The sequence below is a fragment of the Gobius niger genome (assembly GCF_951799975.1).
Source record: "Gobius niger genome assembly, chromosome: 12".
NCBI classification, from domain to species: domain Eukaryota; kingdom Metazoa; phylum Chordata; class Actinopteri; order Gobiiformes; family Gobiidae; genus Gobius; species Gobius niger.
This window is the reverse complement of record NC_136863.1, coordinates 19,776,680-19,804,243: the sequence shown is the minus strand read 5'-3', so window position 1 is coordinate 19,804,243 and position 27,564 is coordinate 19,776,680. Positions and strand designations below refer to the sequence as shown.

The following is a 27,564-nucleotide window of genomic DNA, read 5'->3' as shown; positions in this document are numbered from 1 at the left end:
CTTAGGCAAATGCGATTGACTTTGAGTGTGGTTTTATAATGCCACCCACATATTACATCTGGAGCATCGGAGCCCCCTTTGTCTTGCTGATGTCAGTGCTGATGCTGTGGGCAGATGGGGTCCTGTATGCAAAGCTTCCCAAATTGCTCCTCAATGGCATTATAGTGTGGCTGCTCTTTTCTTCCTCCCACTCGGCCTTTCCCAGCGCTCCTCTGCCTCACATCCCTAAAGCACATGTGTTCCCACTCGTGTTGCTGCTCCTAAGCTGTGTCAAGAGCTGGAGTCTTTGAGAGCGGGAACTGCATGTTTCTGTGCATGGGAACCTTTATCACAAAAGGATCAAATCATTTTAGAGCGAGTGAAGCGACGTTCGAATGGCTCACAATGGATTTATAGATGTGCTGCTTGTTGAAATGTAAACGTCAATATTTCTGCAACGCTCATGAAAACTCACTTTGATTAGTTTTCAGACAGGAGTTCTCTAAAGGCTAGGACTTCTTCACTGGACCCTGAATCAATGACTATAAAACTTGACAGTACTTCATATGCTTGTTACACAAATTGCTAACAATGTAATCACAATGCTAATCACATTTTACCCATGGTTGATTTGGGCAATAGAGCAGTTCAGTCGTCCTGAAAGGGTTGGCCAGTTTAATGTCAGTTGACACTTGACCCAACTTGCTTGTGAATGACAGATGAATGGCCATGAAGTCATTTTTTCTTTATAAACACAGTGTAGCACTGAGAGCTACTTATTGGAAAAAGATGGGAGTTGGAGAAATGACCTTTAACGCCTTCGCTAATTGCTGTCATAATGACCACAGTGAACTGAAAATGTGGTAAAAAATTCAATGGAAAGCTGTGATTGCGCCCTGAGGCTGCCATGGGGAGATAAACTGGACTATATATATATATATGTATAAGCTATTTAATGCCTGTGAAGCTGGAATAATGTTAGTCAAGGTTGACTTGGTTTACTGCTCATAGGCTCATTACGAAGATGGACACTGGTCTTGAGTGGAGTATCTCCAGCCTCCATGAGGCCTAAGTCAATAAAGTCAAGGGCATGGGTGGACCAGTGAATAATAGACTGTGTGTGAGTGCGTTTAAAGGGGCTATAACCTCTCCAGGCCACCGTACGACCGCATTTAACAATATAACAGCTATTTGTCTCGCACTTCCTGGTAGCAAAGCTTTAACAAGTGCAATCATGATAAGACAATAAAACTTGGCCTAATGCTATCCTGCTGCTAGAGGATTTAGGCTAAAAATATATGAGAGTAATCAATTGTAATGTTATTCCAGGCATTAGCGTTATAAATGGGAAAACAAGTGAACCAGTTAAAAGGCAGCAGAGGTAAATACCCCCAGTAAATGTGTTGAGGGCTTCTTGTGGCTTATGAAAGTCATCCATTTCAATCTGGACAATCTATCCAGTCTTTCCGAGACAGAGCTGAGAGAGCAGTATGTGGTATATTCCCTGACAGATGTGATAGATCATGATAGCGTTAAGTCATTGACATCAGTGAAAGAACATGCATGAAAAAATGTTATTGTTCAGCTTTCGATCTGAATATAAACACTATATTAGAGAGATAACTCAATGTGGTTTAGTGAAGCTGTGCAGTTATTGCTCATTACAGCAATACACAAAAAAGTATAAATCTATTACACTCAAAATAAAGCCCAAATTGTAAATAGCTTTTAACTCGCATGTAAATTTCTTTTCAGTTTTGTCTTCTTTGAAATCAATGAAAATTCATGAAAACAGAACAAATTACATCTCATTAAAGGGGTCATAAACAATGTGGCTTTATGCAACTCTGCACTAGTTTAACACATTTACAAGACAAGAAGTGGTATAAATAGCTTCAGTCTTGAAATAATTAAAACTGATTATGCACACAAATTTGGGGCCTGCTTGATAAAGATATGTGGATCAGTACTTAGCTTTTATTCCTAGTATGACTCGGCCTATATAATTTACATATGAGCTAAAGGCCTTTATTAAAATGAGAGATCAACAATTAAAGCGCTAAAGTGCACACAAAGCTTCATTCGTTATAACTTGAATCAAGGCCGCGAGGCAAAACGAACCATCTAACTTCTGAGCACATTTCAACCTATAGACCTTAAGGACTTGACAGTATAGCTTTCCAGCTCCAAGTATCTACATCTCGGGTGTTTTGGTGATTCAAACGCTCCACACTCAGAGGTGCTAATCAGCTGAAGGTGTTGTGATAGGTGGCACCAGTTAAGTGTCAGATGTCACTGGTTGGTCTGAGATGGATCTGGTCCTTCAGGGAGAGCAGACAGGAGGACGTGGGAGGACTGACAGCACAGCAGAGGTGCAGCTGAACCAGGGTGCGTTTGGGGACGGGGCATCACTCAGGCCAGTGCGAAATACCCTAACATACAGTAAAGTCACACAGGGGCTGGATCGTGCTGGACTGAAGCACTGCTTGCTCTGTTAGTTTAACTGTGTTATGTTAAGCATCATTGGGATATAACGCTTGGCATTATGATGTGTATAATATCATACACGATGTTTACTTTCTTCACTTTCACTGTTTGTAAAAATAAAATCGTTGGTTGAGTCACAGCTCATGTTTTATTTTTATAACACATTTCTAACATTCTAATTCGTCACAGGGATGAGTTTAAAAAGATGTTTCACACTTTCAGTGTCATTTTCAGGGTCACTAGGATAATGTGAACAACAAAAGCTTTATAATTAGGTGTCTTGTATATGTGTGTGTGTGTGTGTGTGTGTGTGTGTGTGTGTGTGTGTGTGTGTGTGTGTGCGTGCGTGCGTGCGTGCGTGCGTGCGTGTGCGTGTGCGTGTGCGTGTGCGTGTGCGTGTGCGTGTGCGTGCGTGCGTGCGTGCGTGCGTGCGTGCGTGTGCGTGTGCGTGTGCGTGTGCGTGTGTGTGTGTCAATTATACTTTTACAATTTAGTGGAGTAAGATAAAACAAATTTCATACTTTATAATGATATGCTGAACAATTATATTTCATGCAAACCATGACCTACTCTGGACAAACGATAGAAATACTGTATCCCAGAACTTGGGTTGTCCTACTAAACTAGTCCAATCTAATCTCCCCAGTAGTCATAGATTCTCTTTTTGTTCTATTATTGAACCACATGCTGTGGATATTATTTGTTGGAAGGTGGTCACACTTTTTGGTCACCACTGAACGCCCATGTTCAGGCTATCACAAACTGTCAACCCCATTCACTCACAGTCCCATTCATTTGAGTCAATCTTATGAAACAAGATGCATCTTAAGACCAGAGGGGGAAAGATGCAATTCTAATAAGCAGAGTAAACTCCTCTCAGAAAGAAGAAAACTTCAACCCACAACCTCCTCCGGACCACATTCAGAGAACCTATAACCGATTTTTTTAGACACTGTCACTACCACATACAACATGGACAGTTTCTCTGTGGATGTTTTACCAACAACAATAAACAAAGCAAAATGATTAAGGTATGTGCTTGAGAGGGGTTCAAACTGATGAGCTTCTGGATAAACAAACACTTAACCCACTCACCCCATTATTTCCCCGTGAATCAAACTAAAATGAAAAACCGCAGCCATATCAGACACCTTTACTGTCACTATTCAAGCATTCCAGCGTTTCGACTCACTCAAGCAAAATGAGCAATTATTGTGACCGAGCACAGCACAGCATTATTGTCCAGCTCTAATTGAGAATGAGGTGATTTATGGGTGTGTAATATTATGTATTTGACAACATTCACAGGAGATGTGTGATGACACTGTTTCCTCCCATCTGCACGGCTGTGTCCAAATGGCCGTGTCCTGGACGTGGTTACACGACTGTGTGCCTGAAGATGAGGGCTGCCAGTCATGGTTATGCATAATGTTTTAAACTGTGCGCTCATTTAGGTTTGGCTGAGTGGGCGGCGGTGCAACAGCACACTAAAAGGGCTGAAACATGCCTAAGCACCTGGCAATGTTTTCAAATGCCTGCGCTCTAGTAGAAAGTATCTCTGCTTACTGTATGAAATGTCACTTTATGCACAATGATATTATTTACTTGGAAGCTGCCTCGTTTATTTCTGCCACATTCTCCCTTTTGAATTAATTCTATTATAGTCCTCCCACATGCACCATTTCTGCACCACCGAGCAACGGAATATTAAACTGAAAAGCTTTTCAGTGCTGCTTACCAAAGGTGGACATGAGCTGCATTTATTACATTTACCTCAGTGACAATTCAAATTTACTAAATTTGGTATTTGCTGTGCAAACATAGAGGCGGCTGAAAGCTGGATACAGGTACTAAATGTTTCCCTGTTTCCCTCATCAATACAATTTTTATGATAAGATAAAACAAGATAAGATAAGATAAGATAAGATTTGATAAGATAAGATAGAATAAGATAGGTCTTCATTGATTTCACAATGGAGAAATTCACGTGTTAAATCAGCTCTCAAAAACACTCAAAAAGCACAAAAAAGCGCAATCAGAGAACAAACAGGATAATGTGCAAACATGTAATAGTAACTAGAGGTATGTTATGTTCAATGAATTTAAAAAACCTTTTGCTAATATTGCAGGTAATGTAATTACACCTAAGCAGTTCTGTGAATACGATAACAAGTTTTAACTTCATTAATCGCTAAGGAAATTCATGTGCCAGGGACAGCATAAAAGAATTGAATAAAGAAGAAGAACAGAAGGAAAGAAAGTTAGGGTCCAAACGTGACCAGAGATAATATGATGACATGTTCACATCAAAAATAGATCTTATTTTTAACATTTGTAATGTTGATTTATTTACAATTACAAAAAAACACTTACATTGCCAGACAAGAATCAGTTTGCAATAAAACTAAGAAGTCTCTCTTGCTTCCAAAATCACAGCACCTACTCCTATTACATCTTAATTTGTAAAAAGGCAGGTCTTTTGTATTGTATTGTCATTTATCATTCAATCATCAAATTTTTTTCATTTGAAGTGACATTGCTCTAATTTGAATCCTCCACTCACCCATCTCTTCTGTTTACTTCCCGCAGTCTTACCATGAGAAAGAACTGTTGTACAAAGCAATAACCTGCAGTGGCGACCTGAGCCAGGAGGTAGATAAAAGCCATTTAAAAGCATCCGTATCGTATCTTCGCTGCCGAGGTAAATAACCGGAGCACACAGACAGTGGGTGAGTGACAAGTGCGGATTACCCCCACGGCAGCTCTGTAGTAGAGAGTACAGGCTGGACCAGGTCCACACACGCACAGAAGGGGCACTTTGAAGATTAGGGCAGTGAGCTTTTGCACCCGCTGCTTCTGGAGGCCCCTCCACGTCGCCCCCGAGCTCAGAGATGTGGCATGGCAGGACTGCTGACTGGACACTGCTCTGAATCTGCCTGTCCAATTAGCTGTGCGTCCTATTCTCCGGAGAACTGGTCCCCTTTCCGCCTTGCTTTGCTCGCTGCATGTGAGAATCTATACATGTTACGTGGGCACAGATGTCTTCCTGTTGTCCAGTGACTAGCTAGGTCTAAATGATGTGTATAAGTCTCCTTGGAGACAGGATATTTGGAGTACACTTATTATGCACATTGTATTTCAGTGCCACAAAGGTAAAAAGTCTCAGACGCCTGTGATGATTAGCTGTCAGTTAAGCCCAATTAAGGGAAGAACTACTGAAAAAGGACGTTCACCATTATTAAGCAGATCATAATTTTCAAGCAATGAGGAAAAGAAAAAGAATCCCTCTGATGATGAAAAGCGTGAAATAGTTGAATGCCTTAGTCTTGGTATGAAAACCTTCGATATTTCTTGGAACATTAAGCATAATCATCATACTGTTAAGAGATTTGTGGCTGATTCAGAGCACACATGGGTTTGTGCAGATAAAGGCACAATATGGACAGGTACTGCCAGACAAATACATTAGATTAAAGGAACAGCTGCTACAAAGCAGAAAACAGCTATTTAAAGCTGCTGGTGCCTCTGGAGTTTCCCGAACATCAAGGTGTAGGAACCTCCAGAGGCTGCAGTTGTGCATAAACCTTCTATCCGGCCTCCCCGACACGTCAGTCGTCATCTGATGCGATGACACAACTGGCTATGTCTACGTGCAGACGCATAAGATAGACATAATTGTAGCGCCCAATAAACGGCTATGGACAATCGTAAACCACACCTCTCCTACGAGAAAATTAATTGATGGTCCCCGGACTAAATATAACTGACTTGCCAGACTATGAAAATGGTGGTCTGCTTAATAATGTGGAATGTCCTTTTTAGATTTTCCCTTAACTGGGCTCACCTGACAACTAGTTATCACAGGCGTCTGAGATTGATGTCAGTGATTCAAAGAGTCCTGAAACACAATATCATCCATGAGATTCATTTTTTTTCTTTTTTCTTTTTTTTTTTACCTTTTTGTCACTGAAATACAATTTGCATAATAACTGTTAACGCAGTGTATGTTATGACCTAATTACAGTCTTTTGAGACCATCAAAATGTTTAGTCTTACCGTTACAGTACACTGTTGTTGCATACACATTTGGATTGAGTACATTCTTTACTCTTTCACTTTTCCATCAATGAAGCACTCTCCCATTCACACACACTCTTTCCTACACCAGTGTAAGCAGACACTGGAGGCAAGGCGATGACACAACAAGAGTAGACACTGGTGGGAGCTGGCATCAAATCGGACCTTTAGGTCAGTGGGCAAACATTCACGCCAACACCACCTGAACTTGTCAAAGTAATGGTTTGCTTGTACGGAACAACTGGAACTCAGTATTCAATGAATGCATGCATGGTTGAAAAAACATGTCCGACCATGTTCACCACAGCAGACCACATGCCCTTTGTCTTTGGTCTTGTAAGTAGTAAGGTCTTGACGTCACCAGAGAAGCATGTTTTGTGATTAGATCATGAAATACGGAACAGTTTTAAATAAAAGTATAAATGAAATGGCAGTTTCTCTCAGCCCTGTCTTTCGGCCCGGCTTAGCTCGCTGCATGTGGGCCAAAGCACCGACGTGTACAGCCTCTCTCTGTGCGCTGATAGTAACGTCTTGTACACCACAGCAATGTGTCCTTTTCCTGCGTTTGGCGTCCTTGTTTAACCCCCGGTACGGCTTGGACTTTACATGCTTATTTACGCCATCACAGTCACTCCTCAGAGCGTCTCGTGGCACCATTTGTTTACTCTTTTATGTGGATAAAAGAAAGTGGCCAGTGGAATCAAAGGCAAACAAAATGACTTTTAAGTGGCAGTTCAAGTGGGCTCTGCTTTCCGAGGGTGATAGATCAAAGGGCCGGAGCGTGTCATGTTTGGTGACTCGGGGCGTTTGGATTTGTCTCATCACCGGCCAGTGTCTTCACATTTCATCTCACTACAGCACATTACTGCATGTTTAGTGCCATTGCTAAGCTATTGCGATTGAGAGCCTGCTTTAATCTCTTTGAATGCACACACCAACCCCAACATTTTTAAAACTAAAAGTATGTTTCCTCCAAGTGGAAAGATACATTTCTCTCAAGGGCTTTGATAGTTTTATATGGAGCGGAATTCTCTTAATGATGGCGCCTTTCTGCACAGCTGCCCCGCTGCAGATTTCTGTATCTCGCTAATACTTTCTCACAGTCCCAGCTTCCTTTCTCTCTCTGCCTCTTTCGCAAACGCCTGTTATATTTACCATAGCGCTGAGCCAGAGTCAGTTTGAACATGACCTCGGTGGCTTCTGGAGGTTTTTACTCCCTGAGCTGTCCTGACTGACACAGATCATAACCCTCTTCACTTCCCCGACCTTCACTGGGAACGTCATGTGAAAATCCCTGCTCTGCTGGACTTCAAGCCCTTCAAACATCATCCATCAGAAAGCCACTTAGAGCTATATACTATGCATGCCCTTATCTATAGCCCAGCAGCGCCCTGTGTTTATAACCATTGCCTCCATCACTGATATTGCTAATGGACTTTCACTATTGACCTCTATATGAAAATACAGTTGCGGGCCAAAGCATATACTCTATTCTATTTTTAAACAGTTATGAATAGAAGCTCATCTTTCAGGAGCTGGAGACATCAACCCTTTCATATCCAGGGGTTATGCCTTGAGTACAGTTTCTTATATTCTATCAAAGCAGTAAGATTTAAGAATATCACTGTAAATATCACCCGCCTTGACTATAGCCTGCACTTCACTTCACCCTCCAAACTACAGTACCACCTGAAGCCCAGTCTGATCAGCTGACACCAACTCTCGCCTACTCCAGACAAGACTTGCCAACTGAGGAAAGAAGGCTTTCTTCATTTGTATAGCTGCTCCCACCCTCTGCATATATACCTCAAAACTAACCTCTAAATAACCCCATCAGTATTCTTTTTCTTTTTTAAAGCAGAACTAAGTAACTTGTTTACCTTAATAAATCCTTTTCGTAGTCCCTCTAGGGGTAATACAAGTCCCTGGTGTCTCTGGCCAGAAAACCACACTTGCAACATTGCTGCCTCTGGGTCGAAGCCACCAATACAGACGAATAGAATAACGAAGAAGAAGCTAGCAGGCTAGGGGGCAAAGCTAACTGTGGGCCAGCGCCACTTCAACAGTATTTACAGCCAAGTTTGAGTGAGAAAAATTATGTCCATTGTGTAATTGGATGAACAATATCCTGCTCTCCTTTTGTCTTTTCTGTCAGCGTAGTATTTACTCTCACGGACAATTAATGAGTACACAAACGCAACATGCTACGACACCTGCAGTGGCGCTTATGGCCTCTAGGGTGCACGAGTTGCTTAGTACTGCTTTAAAATGTCATTTCTATACTATTTTAATCTACCCTACTTAACATACAGTAAAACAGATTGTGTCTGTGCTTTCACAGTGATAGCAGGATCATTGAAGTTGTCTTGGGGGCTGTCAATGTTGACTGGAGATAACAGCGTGGTTAAGATGTTTAGGATACTGATCGTCTAAAGTGGCGGCAGGAGCAGGTTGGCTGATAGTCAACAGCAGAGAGAGAGAGATGGCTTTAATTCCCAGTGGTGTCCTTTCAACAAATGACTTCTACCAGTGGCTGTAATGGAAGTTGAATGCAGTGCACCAGCGGCAGAATGTGTATTGGAAAGAGCTTTATTGCAAACTGAGGAGCTGCAGGTTTCTAATTTGAGTCTGGCACAAGAGAAATAGTGAAAGGAGCAGCGGAGGAAGGTGGAGGAAAGGTTGAAACTGAAGCTACTGGAGCCTGGGCCGACTAACAAGAGGAGGTCTAAAGCCAAAGTGATTCAGGCCATTGGAGAAAACTGTGAGAAGAATAGGCGAGAAAAGACCAGCAGAGGCACAGAAGGATTACAGCATGAAGCAGCAAAATAGAAGGCTTATTTTTCCCCCGTCTGTTTTGTGGGATCAAGGTGATTGCAACACTGCTGCAACAGAAACTATCAAAATGGTGATCAATGGGCAACAACAAGGAAGTTCTGATATAAACCAGCAGTGCAATCAGTAATTAATCTGTGAATGATTGTTCTTATTTTCTCAAAGTACCTTTACTTAATTCATGTGTTATGATTTAAAGGAGACATATCATGCAAAACTGACTTTTTTAAGCTTTTACCTTTGTTATGATGTTTTACGGTCAGAAACACAGGGCTACAGCACCTGAAGTAGTATTTCTCTTTAATCACACACTTTTGACGAATCTGGTTTACTTTGTATTTCTTGAATTTTGTTCTGTCCTCCACACTCAAAGATTATTCATCAGCGGCATTTGCCAGCATGCTGTCAGCTAAAAGTGAAAGCTTGTTTTCACTATTTCAAGTCATTCCGACAGCTGCCTTCCTGCATGCTATCTCCACTTTACAAGCAAGTTTGCATTGAGCAAACCAAAACTTAAACTGACACATTCAACACAGGGGGGGTGTTGGACATTACCACAGCATGCAGTTGGATCTTTAATTTTATTCCTTGAAACTATTCATATAACAATCTTGTGTGACTCACTGTGCCCCTCCTGCTTCCCTCTCTCTGGAGCCCTAATCAGGGTAGCCTCAGGTGGTACACAAACTTAAAAGTTGGGGGTAGTGTGAAATACAATGCAGGCTCTGTTGTGATTTTTTTTTCATGAGAACTTTACCTGAGTGCGCCTGTTCCCTGGGGACCCAGGCAGGCGGAGAATAAAGCAAAGATATGAAGGAGGAGTGAGATGAAAAGGCCAGTTGTGACAGGCTAAAGGAGAGTGAGACAGCGCAGTAGACAAACAAGGGTTGGAGCCGAGCAAGTGTGACAGTCAGCAGTGCCTAAATGCACATGTTTATCACTACACAATGAGAAATAACGTGAAGCCGTTTATTGTTATACATTAGCATCTTTTCCCGCTGTACGAATATCTTTGAGACTTGCATATCTTTGCCCTGAAGTGGAAGCCATTGAATAGTCTGTGTGAACTAAAAACGCATGCAGGCAGTGAGCTGATCAGGATAGATCCGCTTATTGTTGGTATTGAAAAGGTGCAAATCTCTTTTACAATATATTCATACCATAGAACACAAACCGGTGGGTGATATTTTGTATGACTCCCTCTCTCAAAGCCGCCTCGCTCACCCTGGGCATATACTGATACCCATTAATCATGAGCTCTGTTGTATTGTCAGCACAGTACACCCCCCCCCCCCCCCCCCCCTTCACCTCTCGAGCCCTCCCTCTCCCCAGCCCCCTCCCTCCCTCCTCCCATTTTCAGCCTGTCACTTAACAAGCTGTGACACCATGACAGTGACGTGTGTGCCACTGACTGATGCCCGGCTACAGCTCTTATTGGAAAGGTATTGAAAGGCAGTGGCACTTGGGACTTAAAGCCACACTGCGGAGCATTCCAGGTTATTATTATAGGCTATGACATGGCACGAGCAATGAAGCTGTTCTTCATCTACAAACATAAACAGGCTGGCTATGCCCAATGTGTCAATCAGCTCGGCACTGACAATGCTGTGAGTTAATAAAGCATTTCAATGATCTAATTTGTTATAGCTCATGTGTGGCCACCTGTAGACAAAGTAAAGAAGCAATATCTCCAAGGGAAGGAGCTGGTGATGTCCCGCTCCCACTATAGAGGCAAACCCACTGACGGGAAAGCCTTTTGAAGCATTTCTCCACTAATTTAAACCCCCTTAACAAAATACTTGCTTGTGTTTTATTCAATTAACAGAGTAATGTGTTACACAGTGTGGCTTTAACTACAGCACCGTATTTCTGAAGCCCTTCATGACACAATGTAAAATAAATACAGCCAGCTTATTCAAGGGTTTGTTTGGGTTAGGCCCCCGGTTGACAACAAGATTTACCGTCGCCCATGCAATCACCTGTGCAGTATGCGACCAATGCTATTTTGGTATTAAATGAATGCGCCTGTGTGGATAGTGAAAAGTGATGACGGGATGTTTCCTCTTGTCTCACAGGCTCGTTGTCCCTCGGCGTGTTCCTGGTCTCGTTAGCGCTGACGGTGTGCGCTGTTTGGCTGGTGGCTCTCTGTGGCGTCTGCGGCTGGTGTCAGCGCAAACTGGTGAGTACACAAACAAACAACACGGGGCAAAGGAGTGAGAGGCACTCTTTATTGATCACAGTGCCTTGAGGTTTGCCATGGACAACAACAAATAACATGCTAATGGAACGCTTCTCATAATCATATCTGTGCTGCACTGTTGGTACATGCTGCCTCTAGTGCAGTCAAGTTACATTTGTTATACAGATATGGGAACTGTGCCACATTACATAATATTTTAGGGTGTGAAATACTTGGCGTTATTGTTACCATCAAAGCATTTGGATACCACAGTGTGTTAGATGTCTTTACAGCTGAAGTCTCTTTTCTGTGTATAGTTTTTTCTATAGGGTTTCTAGTTGCCATTGTCTCTAGAAAACGGTTTCTACTTCCCCTAAAATGAAAGATTTCTATACTAACATTCAACTCCAAAATCTATTAGTGTAGTAGCTCATGATTATGAGGACGGGCTCGTCTTGAGTTGCTGTGAAAGAGCAGACCACCACTGTGGGCGAACCTGAGCCACATATAATTGTAAAAGAGGAGCCTGTGCACATATCCAGTGAGTCAAGAGTGCTCACCACTGTGCGACCTTATCACTGTGGTGTGCCATGCTGTCTGTTGGCCCTCCTGCCTCCGCTGAAAATGAAATGTGTGAACGCATGTGAATATGTGTCAGTTTCCTAATAATAGATAACACTTTTTAAGACACGCTTCACAAAGAGTGAAAAGTTTTGAAACCTCTCGGTATTAGACTCACGGTATTCTACGTCTGCATTTTTGAGTTATGATTCTACTCTTGTTATCTTTATTGAACCCTCCTTCTTTGATAGGACATAATTTAACCCATCGATCATCCAGTGGCACGAGTGGACCCCATTACTGACCACAGACCCTCCCCACATTCACAGAGAATTACCCCAGAGTATACACGCAGTTTTGGCGAGGAAATACCATCATGTCATGCCAACTCCACGCAGAAAGGCGCTGCACCTTCATGCTGCGTGGCAATAGGACTAATCCCTTTTCCACTGTGCAGCCACTGGATTAAACCACATTGAGTGGGAAATAAAAAGCAATAGTTGTCAGGAATATTTCTTGTAACAGTGGTTCTCAACCTTCAACTTAAAGGAATAGGCCACCGTTTTCCCATACTGAGATATGTTCTTACCTGAGCTTAGACGAGTTAATGCGTACCTGTCTGGGATCCAAGTTCAGAATTCTTTAGGAGTGAAGATATTACTGCGCGGATGTCGAAGTGCTCCTAAGGTGTTATTACGCCTTACAATATAGTTCCCCTTTTTATATACTGTATTTAAATCGGGGAAACGTGGAAGAGCTTGGTTGCTTCTAACTTCACCCCCGTTTGGCCCCATAGAGGAGAGGAGGAGGAGCTGAATGCTAGCAACATCTTTGGTCTTTTTGCGTGACTGAGGGAACACACAAAATAGAGTAGCTCTACGAATCAACCTTTAACCTTCAGAGTCCCGTTTTGAGTTAACTCTCTTGTCTATTATCATTTACTCCTGTATTAATGAAGATGTATGATCAGCAGCAGAGATGAAAGTCAGTGGGCAGTGTCTCGTACATTAATAGTTCTCCGATACAGTGTCAGTATTGGCGCACACATTGAGGAGAAACAGAGACAAACGCGCTAGCCTGACCTCCGGTAGAGGGCATGTCATTGTGATTATGTGCTATGAAATGTGATTGATTAAGGGGAGGGTCCCAGTCATTAGGCAGACGGAGCAGTGCTGCCCCGCGCCCACTCCACTTCACTGACACTTACACATTTGCATGGCTTTAAAAGTAATTGATAGCGATTCATCTTGCGCTTGTAAGAACACCGGTCACCTGTTTCAAGTCAGTGTCACGGGTTCTCTCTTGTCTGCTGGGCTTTGAAACTTTTGGACAGAGATGAAGGAAGTACTTGTGCCTGTGTAAAAGCACTCCAATATCACTCGCTTCCAATATCACTCACTATGAAGTTAATTCACAAAATATGCACAAGCAAAGCACGCAAGTTTCTACCACAGTGACAGCCTGTTCCTACTGCTCCAATTCTCAAATGTATGTCACTGTGCATTAAAGCCGCACTGCGTAACATTGTGCAGAACAATAAGTAGAACAGAATATATGCATACATTTCACTATGAGGGCATTTTATTGGTGAAAACTGAACAGACCACGTTCTCTCCAGTCTGGCTTTGCCCAAATCTAAAAGCAACAAAAACAAGTTAAAGAAAATGACAGAAATACAACAATAAAGTGACAAAAAACGTGACAAAAAAGCAACAAAAGAGCGCCAAAAACGTGGCAAAAAGGTGAGGAAAAAAGTGACAACAAATGTGAGGAAAATGATGAACAAAAAGTGATGATAAAAAAGTTAGAAAAAAAAAATCTAAACAACACAAGGAAAAAGATCCATTTAGATCAATTTTGTAGCTTTCAAATGAGGCATTACACTGGCCTACAAGCTGTAAACTCCAGTCGAGAGTCTTGGGTAAAGCCAAAATTGAGGAAAAAGCCCTTGGTTAAGGCGGGGGTTAAGGGGTTAAGAGGTTAACTTCTTAACTACGACAGTTAATGCCTTATGCATAATGAATAGTTCTTCACATACTTCACTTATTCATTATTAAGCAGTTTTTAAGTGTTGATAATAAATTGTTCATGATGAAATAAGTGTTAGCTCATCATTTATTAAGGCTTAATAAGGTGTAGTTATTACAGTGTGTTAGCTGTACATCTTTACTGTGGTACCACTCCTCACACTTGACAGCTGACTTTGCTGGGAGCGGGACATTGCCCCGTCTCCATGGAGATGTTGAGTTTTAAATACATGAGGTCTTCTTCCATATACTATATTTTGTGAACCCATAGCAAATAGCTCTGTCGGCGTCTTACTGATCATTAGGAGCATGTTAGTTATTGTTGCTGGCATGTACTTCTATAGCTGCTCTTGTGACACAGCACAATAAAACCTGGAATGTTCTGTGGTGTGGCTTTAATCAAATGGATTGAGTAATTCAATAAATAGAGTGCTGAAATAGAAGCTAGTTATCCTGCTCCGCTAACTACCATTATTCTTCTATGAAGCGTATACGTCTTTCTAGGGCTGTTGGTAAGAGCTTACCAGATGGTAAGGTTCTTTGCAGCACCATATGGCTGTCACACATGCGCTAGCTAAAGATTACTCATCGACACCATTACAACGTGCATACAGTATATGAGCTGGCGTTAAATGATGTGTGCCCATGTAGTACCACCACCAACTCCTTGTTTGCCTTGGTGGAACATTCTGCTACATTCGATATTCGCCTTTAAAGTAAATGGAGCGGCCAAAAAAAAAATAGACTGTGAGCTTGCTACAGAGGGTGAAGGCAGTTTCAGCACCTTGGAGAGCTCCCCCGGGTCTCCTCCGCTGCAAATGGATCGTCTTCCTATCCGCAACAGGCAGCAGGGACTGGGGCTGGAGTGGCATCCCCCAGCCTTTTGACCCCACACAAGTCAATCTCACCCACGCCCATTTGATATGAGGATTTGGCATATTCTTCTGTCAGGCCTCACTCATCTGGGGGCGCGGCATGTCGCTAAGATGTTAATTAGGGCTTTTGAAGTCTTTAGACCACTCACTTTGGAGAAATGTCACTCGCCCACTGGTGTGAGAGCACATTAAACTCTGACAGTTAATGTAGAAAATAACCAAATGTTGTGGAGATGAAGTTCCTCTCATGCGTAGATATGATTACACCATTAGGCTCATGCTGATTCTGCCAGGTTTGAAAGACCAGATGTGATACTACAAAGTTTCACGAGACATTTTCCTTCGAGCTGTTTAACTTTCCGTATCAATCTTTAAAAAATAATGTGGCGCAATTTCGGGAAGAAAATGTATAAATAGCCATTTTTATGACAAGCACACATTCAATTATATTTGGGCGGCGCAGTGGAGCAGTGGTTAGAGCTGTTTCCTCAAAGCCAAAATATGTGCAGGACTCCTCTGAAGAAGCATGCTATAGAGGGTATCCACATGATGTCATAATGTTCTGAAGACTAGTGAGTGGCAAAGTCATGAAATGTGTAAATATTTCTCTTTGCCGCTCAGGACAGAATGATGATTGTTCCATTAAAATCATACTGATGCATATACCCTAGCGTAAGTGGACTTTTCACATAAACAGAGCGCATGTAGATCAGTTCGTTGTTGCTATCAACAAATTGCAACCATTCAAATTGTGATTTTGTTTTGATTGCAATTATTCTCATCTCACTCATAAAGTACAATGCATCAAAAACATGGCTGTGCCCTGTTTAAAGACAAATCTTATACATTTCTATTCACATCATGCTTGCAAAGGTCTATATTATATATATTGATCCAACACAATCCACAAGCCCCACCTTCAAAAACATCATGAATATAGAGAGACAGGATTAGCTCCTGGAAATCAATAACGTATTATGTACTGGGCTTGAAGTATTACTTTCACAAATATAAAAATGTCATTGTGTGTGTTCACTTGGTGTTTTTATGTGTTGCATGGTTGGCTTGATACTCATTAAGCATATTGAGAACAATCATAGACCGTAGATAACCCCACTACGGACTGTGAACCTGTGACCTGCTTATGCTGCTTTCATACACTGTTATTAAATAACTACATGGAATTTTCTGCTTCAGTGAAAAAACATATTTTCTCCCATGTCCTTCATGTGTGTATCTGTGTAGTTTCCCATGCCTGCTGCCTACACCCGCAGCACCTGATTAGAATGTACATATAGCCTCATTTGCATAAACAAGGTTACTTTTAACTTTCACAGAGTGGTCCCCGTTATAGCCCCATCATACACAGAGTATTTATGAATGATGTGGGTGCACAGTGGCTCTTTTTCCACACAGACATCTAAAAAGGCCTGCATGAGTTTGAAGTGCATTTCTTTTAGTATTATTTCAGATTTGACAGCGTCACTTTTGATAAGTACATACGCCGCCCCTGAAGCTTCTCGTGTCAGTTGCAGGGGGCCCTGCCACTTTGGGTTATGATTCATGGTTTACTAGACAAGACATTCTGGGTGAGCGTTGCTTTTGGTGTTTTAGTTTTGGGAACCAGTGCAAAGGTTGTGTTTTGTTCTTTTGTTATTTGAAAAGTCCTCACGGGCAGTCGTCCTGTGGCCCAACCCTCCCCCCTTTGTTATCCTTTTGTTACACGAGGCTCCTGATGTCCTGTACGCTCAATAATATCATGTTCTACTACTGTCTGCATCCTCTGTGTCTCCTGCTATTTTGAGATGTGTAAAATCAACTCATGCTCAAAGAATGGCTACAGTGTCTCAGGGCGTGTTGAGAGCAAAGCCAGTCTTTGGAGGGAAAGGAGGTGGCTGTTAGTTTCAGCAGATGTTTTTTTTTTTGTCTTTTAATAGAGTAACACAAAAAGAAAAGGTTATGGAGGTTTATATAAATATAACAATGTCATGCAAAACAGGGGAAAATTCTGTGGATCCACTACCTGCAGGAGGAGCCATTAGGGGCTGGTGCAATGTGATTTGGGCAGCTCCAACAGCTGCCCCACGACCCGGCAACAGAAAAGTGGAAGAAAGTGGAAGAAAATGGATGGATGGATGGATGGATGGATGGATGGATGGATGGATGGATGGATGGATGGATGGATGGATGGATGGATGGATGGATGGATGGATTCTTAATCATTGGTGTACAAGACCATCATTAGTCAATAAACAGAGCATTAACACACGAACCAACCAGTGACTTTGCCTACTTTTACTCATAACTCATAGTAATAATATCGAGTATACAATATACTGTATATTTTTCCACACAATCCTAAAACATTTTTCACCTGCTATTTTCTTTTATTACAGTTATATGACCATTATATGACCACGGACATACTTGTACTGAAAATAAAGATGTAAAACACTTGTTGGTGCATCTTAAAAGGAGAAACATAAAACCAAAGATGGGAAATGCAACAAAAAATAACCTCAGTCCACAAAGGACTTGAAAACCCAGAGTTTGTCGGTAGAAATCAATTACTTGTGGTGCTGTAGGAGGAAGATTGGTGTTGCTGTTGTAATTTCTTACTTTCCTACTAATTATGACTTCAAAAGGTACCTTGTAATTTATAATGGAGATAATTGCAGCCAGCAGAACATGCAGTGTAAGCTTACAGTCCTTGCTTCTTAGCCTCCTGCTGCGTTGCAGGGCTGAGTGGTGTCAGCGGGGCTCTTGTTGAGATGTTGGGTGGGATTATCAGATAGGAAAGGTGGTGCAGCTAACATCTGTTTGAGCAGCAGTTTGTGCTTGGCACTCGGAAAGCCTCAGCCTGACTCCTGTGAGCCGCGTGTGCCGTTTGATCCGTGACGGAGCTGTGAGAAGATTGGCCCCGACCGAAATTCCACCGCCCCATTCAACCCCTCTTGGACTGTTACCAACAACTGTCAGTGTCTTTGGTTTGCGTCCGTGATGATTTATGGGAGTGCGCTATGATGAAAACTGTAGAAATGATGCCACTCAGACTTTTTAGACAGGAAGTGAAAGCAGTCAACCAAACAACAGAAAAAGCGACTTCGACGTCTGCTGCCAATGGATGTGAGTTTACTCGTTGTATCCTTATCATTGCAGGAATCAAATAGGCCTGAGAGACTCGCATAGTGCTGTATATCTTTCAAGGCCACAATTATTGGGGCTTTGGGGAAAACGCACTATATAAATTCCTCTGCGGGGAAAAAAAACAAAAAACGTTTTGACACACTCTGAAAGTGCATGATTGCTTGATTATTTAGCAGTGGACAGGCATTTTAACGGTGCACTCCTTTCTAATTATGCTGTGATGTGGGTAATATTGAGCGGGCATGTCGACTCGTGCTGCCTGCTAATTCACTGCAAACAAACACAGCTGGGCTCCGCACTGCCAACAGAGACACAGGGAGGATAGGAGTTTCACCGTAGGCTTCCTTTTTCTCAGTTATCTGCTTCAATGGACAGCTTCACCCAGTTTAAGCCAGAGAGGGAGTTTGGTCTGATGCATTAGAGGTTTGCTTATCATACAAAAAGGCTGAGTCAAAAAATGTCTTGTCTGTCTTTTTGGGGGAGTGTACAAAACACTAGTGAGAAAACATAAATGATCAATGCAGCAGTCACACTCTGATGCATTCTCGAGTTTTCTTTACATCTTTTTACAATTGTCTCACACCCTTCTGCTTTTGTGGCTTCACCAATCACGCAATAGAAGTAACACACGTGCGAGTGCATAAAGACCGAGGACGCATCAGCAGAACCAACGTAAAAGAGCAGGATTCAAGCCACTTTCCTTCTGGGACCAGATTTTACCGAGAGTAATTTTTATGAATCTCTTAACAGGTTCATAATATGACGCTATAACATTCTAAAGAGCCTGTAGTTAAACTCCCTGGTGGTGAAAAAGCCAGATCAGGTCTTTTTTACTGTTCCAATGCATATGTTTTGTACAGAGCCCCTGAAGTTCCCTAAAGAGAGAACAAATATTGCAAACAAACATAACATCAAGCACACATCAGAACAGACTAAAAATAAGCATTTAACCACAGATCAGCAAATACCAACAGAAACAATGTTACAGATGACTCTCATTCAGAGTGTCAGACCTATAACATTAACTACACAGACACAAGAATGCAAAAGTTTTTTCTATAAACTGTAGCAAACAGCTATCGTAATATAATTTAAGCATTCCAAGATGATAGTATAGTGTAGTAAGTTGGTCTGCCTCCATTGGGCTAAGTCCAGTCATGCAAAGCCTGTGCTTGTGTTCTGACGCATGGTGTGTGTTGTTTGCGGAAAATAAATAAATAATAATAATTCCCCCCTCATTCAGCCCTGCGGTAAAAATAAAAAAAAATCCTTCTTCGTGCGCCGCGGCAAAAAACACAAAAACAATAACAAACTTTTTTTCTCTCTCAATTATCTTTTGAGCGCACAATGTTTTTTTTTCTCTCTTTAGGGAGCTTTAGGGGCTCCATAGTTTTGACCTTGTTTATGGTCTGTATGTAATTACAGGGTTTACACCCACACAAATAAAGGCATCGGGGTTAATGCTTTCACTGTCAGCAAAAGACTGACATTACAAAGTGTGACATTACTAAATGGCAAGGGCAAGAAGGTTGTCATCTGAAAGGATTCAATTGATGGATAAGTGAAGGTAAATGTACTTAACAACAACAAGAAAAAAAAATGATATAACATATACACAGGGAATCATTGGGGAATGATTGGCCTCTTACTCTTTTTTTTGACTACTGAAAGTGGCAAATATGAAGGAGCTCCACCATAGACCACCTACTTCACACTCACCTGCTCCTGCACAGCACTGTTATATCGTACAAGCTAAGCTCTGCCGGGAGTTGGACCAGTTTTTCACACTTTAGTGCAACTCATAATTCGCCCATTGTACTGACAGGAGCTATTATGAACCGGTGGCTCTGATCCAGGAGCGGATGAATAAGGTAATCATGTGAAAGCCTTTGTTGTGGTTGGTGTAAATTAGATTTAAGTGTTTCGAGGGTGTTGGAGTGGAGGCTGAGAGAGGAAATGTTCTTGTTCTTTTATTGGTTTGGATTAATCTTTCCTTTGGGGCATGCATGAGTCGCGTCACGCTTTGGATTTTTTTTTTTTACTTATAATCCATCAAGTTTGGCTATTGTATGGGCCATGTTTTTTTTTTTGCACAGAACCTTTAGGAAAAAAATACATATTCAAGGAAAGCACCTGCCTTGATTGCAGTTGCAAAAAAAAATACTACAACTGAACTTTGGTTGCTTTAAAGCAGAACTAAGTAACTCATGCCCCTAGAGGCCATAAGCGCCACTGCAGGTGTCGTAGCATGTTGCGTTTTTTTACTCGTTAATTGTCCTTGAGAGTAAATACTTCACTGACAGAAAAGACAAAGGGAGAGAGGGACAGTGTACATTGTTCCACAACCCAATTACACAATGGAGATGATTCTTTTCACTCAAACTTGGCTGTAAATACTGTTTAAGTGGTGCTAGCCCACAGTGAGCTTTGCCAGCTAGCCTGTTAGCTTCTTCTTCATAATTCCATTAGTGTGTATTGGGGCCCCCGAACCGAAGGCAGGAAAGTTGCAAGGATGGTTTTCTGGCCAGTGACACCAGGGGGAGCTGAAACACCCACCGATCACAAACAAGTCACTTAGTTCTGCTTTAAACTGCACTTGAGGACACAAGTATGAATGGGAACATGCCATTTCTCTTTGAACCTCAAGAATTCAGGAGGTCTGCACAGAATGTACCCATATTCTGTTGTACCATATGTACCCATTATTACACAATACTCAGAACAGTATCTTTCTATGGACTTTCGTGGTGTTTTTCCTCAGCCAAGAAAAGTTCCCGCAGATGTAGAGACAAATAAACTTTGGCGAACCCAAATCCCAGCTGTTAAAGAAGCCCTGAGAGCAGTATACTGACTAATGAGGACCAATAATTAGATAAACAGTAGCTCGAGCGTATTTTTACTTCTAAATAAAGAACCACTGATTATAATTGTTACAGGCTCACTGTCCGCTCCACATGTTTTGTCTTTGTGAGCAGGTGGAGAGTGACGGACCTGAAAGCTTTGTGTGGAGTGCGGCGCGCGTGTTTGTGTGTGTGTGTGTGGGCGTATGTTTCTGTGTACTTTGTGTATTTCTGTGTGTTCTTTGAGTGCGTCACTGCGAAAATGAGCGCTGCGGAAGCCATCGAGGAGCCGTCGTGTTGTGCGCGGCGCTCCCCCGTGGGACCCACTGTCAGTCAGAGTTTTCTCACTGTTCGCACCTGTCCCTCTGCTCCATCTTCCCCTTGTCTCTGCGGCTCCATCTGCTACGTTTGCTTTAAATTTGATTTCTATTTCAGGACTCTTAATGGACGTTTCACACAGTTACATTTCTACAGTTACAATGACCTCCACCTGTATGTTGAGGTTCGCCCTTTCACTCTGGTATTGTTTGTTCAAACCCGTTATACAGTATTCCTGGGTAAGCCACTGCACCCATTGCCAACTCAACTATTTCACATGGTAAATGTCCGGCCCTGAATTTATTACTCATACTTTTCCCGAATGGTTTAGCATCCCCGGGAAAATTGCATCGCCGTATTACAGTGTCTTTCATATACTTTATACTTTATGAGCACTCTCTGTGTATGAGCTGTCATTACATTTATTTATCATGCATGTCAGCCTGTGATAACGTACCAGGACTCGCCCGAAAGCAGTTCATAAAAGATGCTGAATGGTTTCTCCTCACACACTTCCCATGATGTTGTGAGTGTAACGCGTCTCTCTATCTGGATTGGAAGTTGGTCCATAAACCACGGCTCTGTTTAAACGGCCTCTATCGGGCCCGTGTTTGGCCATTTGTGGCACAGTCTGTTATAGGTGATTGTACAATGGAAAAGCTGCTTTGTTTCCTCGCGTGCAGATAGATAGATACGGCTCCATGGGCTTTATCGTTCCTGTCCAGAATGGATTTTGTCCACTGCGGCTTGAAACAGATCCAACAGCGGTCACCGGAGCGTGAGATGAGTGAATCTGCAAACATTATAAGAAGTTGACGACGAGTTTGGCTTAGGATTTATGTTGGTTCAGTGTGTGTGCATTTTTCATTATTTGCAATTCATTTTCATTATTTGTTACCTGGCCTATGCATCTTTTTCTGTAAATGTTTTGTAGCGCTTTATATTAAAGGGGGGGTATTATGCAAAATCAACTTTTTCAAGCTTTACATCATGTTATCATGTCATCCCCTCATTAAAATTCACGTATTTTCGAGTAATCTGTAAAAACTCTGATGGCAGCCATTTTAGGGATAGGTTTGCCTGAGTCCTCCTAGGAACGCCCCCCACCTCCTGGAGACGGCTCCGAGCTTTCGTCACCAGCCAAGTAACCAACCACTGCTCCTCAGAAGAGCCCCCTCCCCACTGATGCCACAGACAGCGTGTGAAGGGGGCGTGTCGGAAAAGGTCAGGGGGTTCTTAAAGAGACAGAGGCCTATTTCAAGACATTATTATAATACATTATTCTAATTTACTGCATTTACAGACCAACAGAAGGTTTCGTCATCATTGTAGTGTGCTATAGACTGGTGCTATGTGATTGAAAAAAGCATAATACCCCCTCTTTAAAGCACGCTCATGAAGTATTAAAAAATATGCTTGTAAAGTATTAGGGCACTGCTTATTATACTTTTATCTGTTAACATAGGCCATTAATAATACGCTTATTCATAGCCAACCCTTATCCGAACCCTGCTTACTAATAGTCAATGAGCACACCTTAATCTAAAGCAATTCCAAATGTTTGTATGCTTTGCATTTCTGCCACCCGTTAGTATTGCAAAATGTGCATGAGTAAGGAAACACATCAACTCTTCACATTTCCTGGACGGCAGTTTGAATTTATTTCTTTATTTTGTCCATATTTGCCTCCAGCATGACTATGATTAGCATTTCTATATGCATGCATTATAAAATAGACATGACTCACAGTCTTAGACAGGATGGTGATTTCTCCTCACTGGTTTTCTCAAGGCCTTCATTTTAACCACGAGCGGATGCACATATTAGGTTATATTACTCATCTGTACTTTCTTTAGCTCATGTCAGCCTCATTGTCTTTACTAATCGCTGCATGCTTGTGTTTGTGACAGGCACATCCCTCAACTGGAGTCCAACACAACTCTGCATGCGGATCCTTTTTGCTTTTATGATGCAGTTTTCTGTCATCACTTGATTTGTGTGCCGTTTCTGCATCAATCAGCAGAGGTTCATAGCTGTAGAGAAAGGCTCCCTTGAAGAAGCTTCCTTTTTATTTAGCGTAAACAGCAGTTCAAGCAGTACGATTGGTGTGGGTCTGGCTGCTGAAAGTCTAGTGGCTCAGGCTTGTGTGTGTCTTAAAGTTCCTCAAAGTTATTCTTCTTTTTCACAGTTATCCAGTCACTACCCGGATGCATTGTAACCGGACCTCACTTCTTGAAAGCTTTGCGACACTAGGCCAAAAAAAAGTACCACTCCACTGACTATATTAAACCTTTACCGTTACGTATTCTCCGCCCGAACTGTCCCTGTTTGTGAAGCCTTCTGACACGGCTGTACATTGAGCCCCATGCATAATCGCGCTCCAACCTGGGCTCCCCAATTTGCAGATCGCCCCTGTGCCCAACAAGCCCCTGACAGGATCTTGCTCCTCGGCCAAGCACCGATCCAATTTTCCAGACAGCGATGGCAGCTCTGTGCCGTGTCCTCCCACTTATTTCCTGCACGAGAAAAATCCCCCTCTGTACCTGTATCCCGATGAAGAATCTATGCTTTTGTCCATTTCCCGCCCCTCAAAGTGTCGATATAGATTACCCGCACTGTAACACATGTGATACACCTCCATGTGTAATGAGCTTTTCTGGTCCACCGCAGCCTTCAAAACTGCCATTATTTCCATGGTTACGCTGGGTCACGCTCTAGCTATTTAAAATCGTGGTGCAAGAGACTTTCAGGGCGTTTCTCTCCAGCGGATTACCTTAAAGAGGCTATTGCCGTGTAGATTTCAAGGGCGTTGAGAGTGATAATCATGGACATACATGGCTCTCAGTGGTAGATTTGATTTGACTTTGAAGAGTGCAATCAGGAGGAGGCCGATGCCACGGTGTTCTAAAGATAATGAGAGGTGCATTCACAAAAAAAAAGAAAAAAAAACACATCTCCAAAAAGACAGGTCTGGAGCTAACCGCTTGTTTCTCTGTGTGTGTGTGTGTGTGTGTGTGCATTCTTTTTGGATAAAGGGGAAGAGGAACAAGCCAGGAGTAGAGACAGCAGACACTCCAGACTCTGCACGTGGGCGAGGGGAGAAGAAAGCCATCAAGTAAGTGCCTGGTAACTGTTCAGGGGGCATCATCGTCTGCTCATTATAATGAACTGCACTCGCTCCAGTCACTTCACAAAAATCACCACAGTGTCGAGGCCTGTTTATTTTGTGAGAAAGGGGTTTGTCAGCAATGATGGAGACGTAAGTGCCTGTTTTTTTTTTGTTTTTTTTCTGTTGGCGGGTGTTGATTGAGATTAGGTTTTAATTGTCAAAACAAAATGTCTTAATTGTCTTCATCTATCATAATTAGCTTAGTACAAATATAAAAATGCAGAGCAAATTTAGACCTGCATCAAGAAACTACTTATTTTTGTAATGTCAAATAGCGTGTGGCTAATAAAACATTTTGCATATTGAAATGAATGTTATTATTATTGAATATAGTACGCTGGCTTATTTCACATGAGGTTCATACAAAAGAGTAAACGCTCAGCCCAATGAATCGAGCTATACGACAAAATGTGTCCATTGTGGCTAACCTTGAAGTGCATGACACCTCAGACAATTATTTTTCCTATAATTAAGACATGGAAATGATCTCATAAAACTAAGTAATAATGAAAACATGTTCAAACATTCTAACAATAAACATCTCCTAAAGGGCCACTTATGTCTCCTTTGGCTAAACCATCGGGATGTAATCAGTACATAATCTTATTCTACCCTTAGCTCGAGACAAGTGTCCTCCTATTCTTATCTTGTTGCTCCTGGGACATGCTGTGGTCCTTGCAAACACATTTGAATCATGTATTAAGGACCTTTCTTGCAGGGCTCATCTCAGATTAAAGCTTTGTATTGTGGTTGTTAACCTGCTCATCACTTCTCTTCTGTATAGCCCACTGTCGTCTCTGCTACTTCTCCCGTCTCGGTGTTCCCTTTGGTTCTGTGTACAGGTGGTTTGAGCTCTGTACACTCCCCTCTCTGTGACTGTGATGCCTGACATAGGCTTAATTTCTTAACATTTTCCTTCTCACCGGCCACAGCAGCATTGGTGTGCACTCTCCGTATCATTTCTGCTTTGACTGTCTGACTGTTTCTCTGCGCTTTGCCTTTTCTCTCTCTTTTGCCGTTTGACCACTGTGTGTGACTTGAATGACGTTTCTTCTGACACTTTCCCCCTCTGCCTTGTATTTTATATGCGTTCATGCATCTTCACTGCTCGCGCCCCCCGAACGGAGAGCAGACATCTTTGTTCCTCTGATGTGTTTAACACGTGCCGCTGTGCTGTGTCACCTCCAACTCGCGCTGATGTTTTCATTCGATTATGATTATTCCTCCTTTCCCGCTCTTTCTATTGTGTCTTGCCACCAGCAGCTTCCTTTCTAAAGAGCTTTTTTGTGAATGCCTCTCTTCCAGACTTTCTCTTTTGATTTGTAAATGAAACCACTAATATGCAAAACAGCAGGTAGAATATTGTGGACTGTTGTGTAAACTGTCATGTGTAATGCAGCGGTAACTGGAGCCCTCGCCGGTGTGTCCACTGAGTCTGCGGGGCTCCTGCTCTCACCTGTCTCTCTCTTTGGTCACAGCGATCTAGACAGAGACTTTTGGAATAACAATGACAGCAGCACAGTGCAGCAGAGGTGGAGCTCCTATCCCCCCAAGGAGTTCGTACTAAACATTTCTCCCTATGCCCCATATGGAGATCCTCGCCTCACACTCAAGTGAGTCTTAGTCTGGTCTGGTAAGAGAAATCCCACTGAGCAGGGCTGTAACGAGGCAGGAGCGCGTCACTGTCATTACACATGTCTGTTAGCGAGCTGCTCTCTCAACCATCGGCCAAAAACTCGCAACGCCTGACAGCTAATTAGAGTCCACGCAATCTTCTTTCATTAACTCCATTGTTAAAGGGAGGGTATTATGCAATGTTGACTTAAATCAGAGTTACAATTTAGTTTCCTCATCCAAAACATTATTGCAGCGGTGTTTTGAAGCATCTGCATCTGTTTGTGCCACGGTGGGAGCTTATACAATGCTCTTCAATGCTCCTCGAGCGGCTCCACGGGAACCAGGAAGCACTTTCATTACCTCTCTATCCACAAAGCTTATAACCTCCATCAGAGAGCACTGACAAGCAAATACATCTGCCGAAGCTTCACTACTGCAAAGCAGCACTGAGACTGTCCAAACATGTTCTCACAGCTGTGGAGGGTTGTTGTGAATTGGAGCAAGAGCAGAGAAGGAAAAGGAGCTTACCGATACTTTTATCGTTTAAGTATCGGTATTTTTTCCCGATACTTTAACAATACTTTAACAATACTTTAACAAAACGATACTTTTTATGTTACCTATACTAAATAAATAATAATAAATGTCATATAGAATCATAAAACAGATAAATCATGTTCCTTACATTTAATTTCTTTTACATTTGTATCATTTATTTTAGGTGAAACTTCCTTTAGCGACAAAAGGGCAAGTTTTGATGACAAACAGTTGTCATTTTTTCGATACCAGTTGTATCTAAACCTTTTTTACGATACCGTACGAGTATCGTTTAATGCCCTGCAAGGGAAATGAGATCAGATTAGATAGTGATCAAGATGTGTTTAAAATGATTGCCAAATATTTGTTAAACGCATAATACCCCCTCTTTGATAATAGGTGCATTTAGATGGCTTTATATGTTAAACGCTATGCGTCATATTAACAATAATGTTAAACACAGCAATAACATGTCAGTCCATGTGCATCCTGGAGGGCATGGACCTATATTCACGATTAGTCATAGAACTCAGCCAAGGAAATGTCAGGCACACATTAGCACGTCCACAGCACAGCTGTACGACTGACTGTGGCAGGAATCGACCCAAAGCCCTGTGGGGCCGTCCTGCCCCCTCACGCACTCTCGCCACCTTTTAATGACCACTGCCGCCTGCTCCTTACAGCCCTGCTGGTCCCACTAACATCTGAACTCTAACCTCTCACCTCTCTCCCATGGGCTGTAACCATGGAGACGGACAACCCTCGGTTCCCTGCTCAAAAAGGCTTTAACCCTCTCTTGTGTTGTTTGTATCCTCCTGTCTGTCTCCTCTCTTAGAGCTCATGTGTTTCAGAGGGTTGACCGTTGCACAGGTTGCAGTGTGTGTGACAGGCTTGTGTGGCTTGTGCTGAATATCTAACA

The 27,564-nt window shown here is 42.3% G+C and overlaps 1 protein-coding gene across 1 annotated transcript in view; it reads left to right on the top strand.

The window, feature by feature from the left end:
* syt7a (synaptotagmin VIIa) overlaps positions 1-27,564 on the top strand; it is a 92,185-nt gene that overhangs the window by 34,747 nt on the left and 29,874 nt on the right. Inside the window, exons 2-4 of the mRNA XM_079568480.1 lie at positions 11,451-11,554; positions 24,358-24,437; positions 25,970-26,104. Coding sequence (XP_079424606.1) covers positions 11,451-11,554; positions 24,358-24,437; positions 25,970-26,104 — 319 coding nt within the window. The remainder of the gene's footprint in view (positions 1-11,450; positions 11,555-24,357; positions 24,438-25,969; positions 26,105-27,564) is intronic.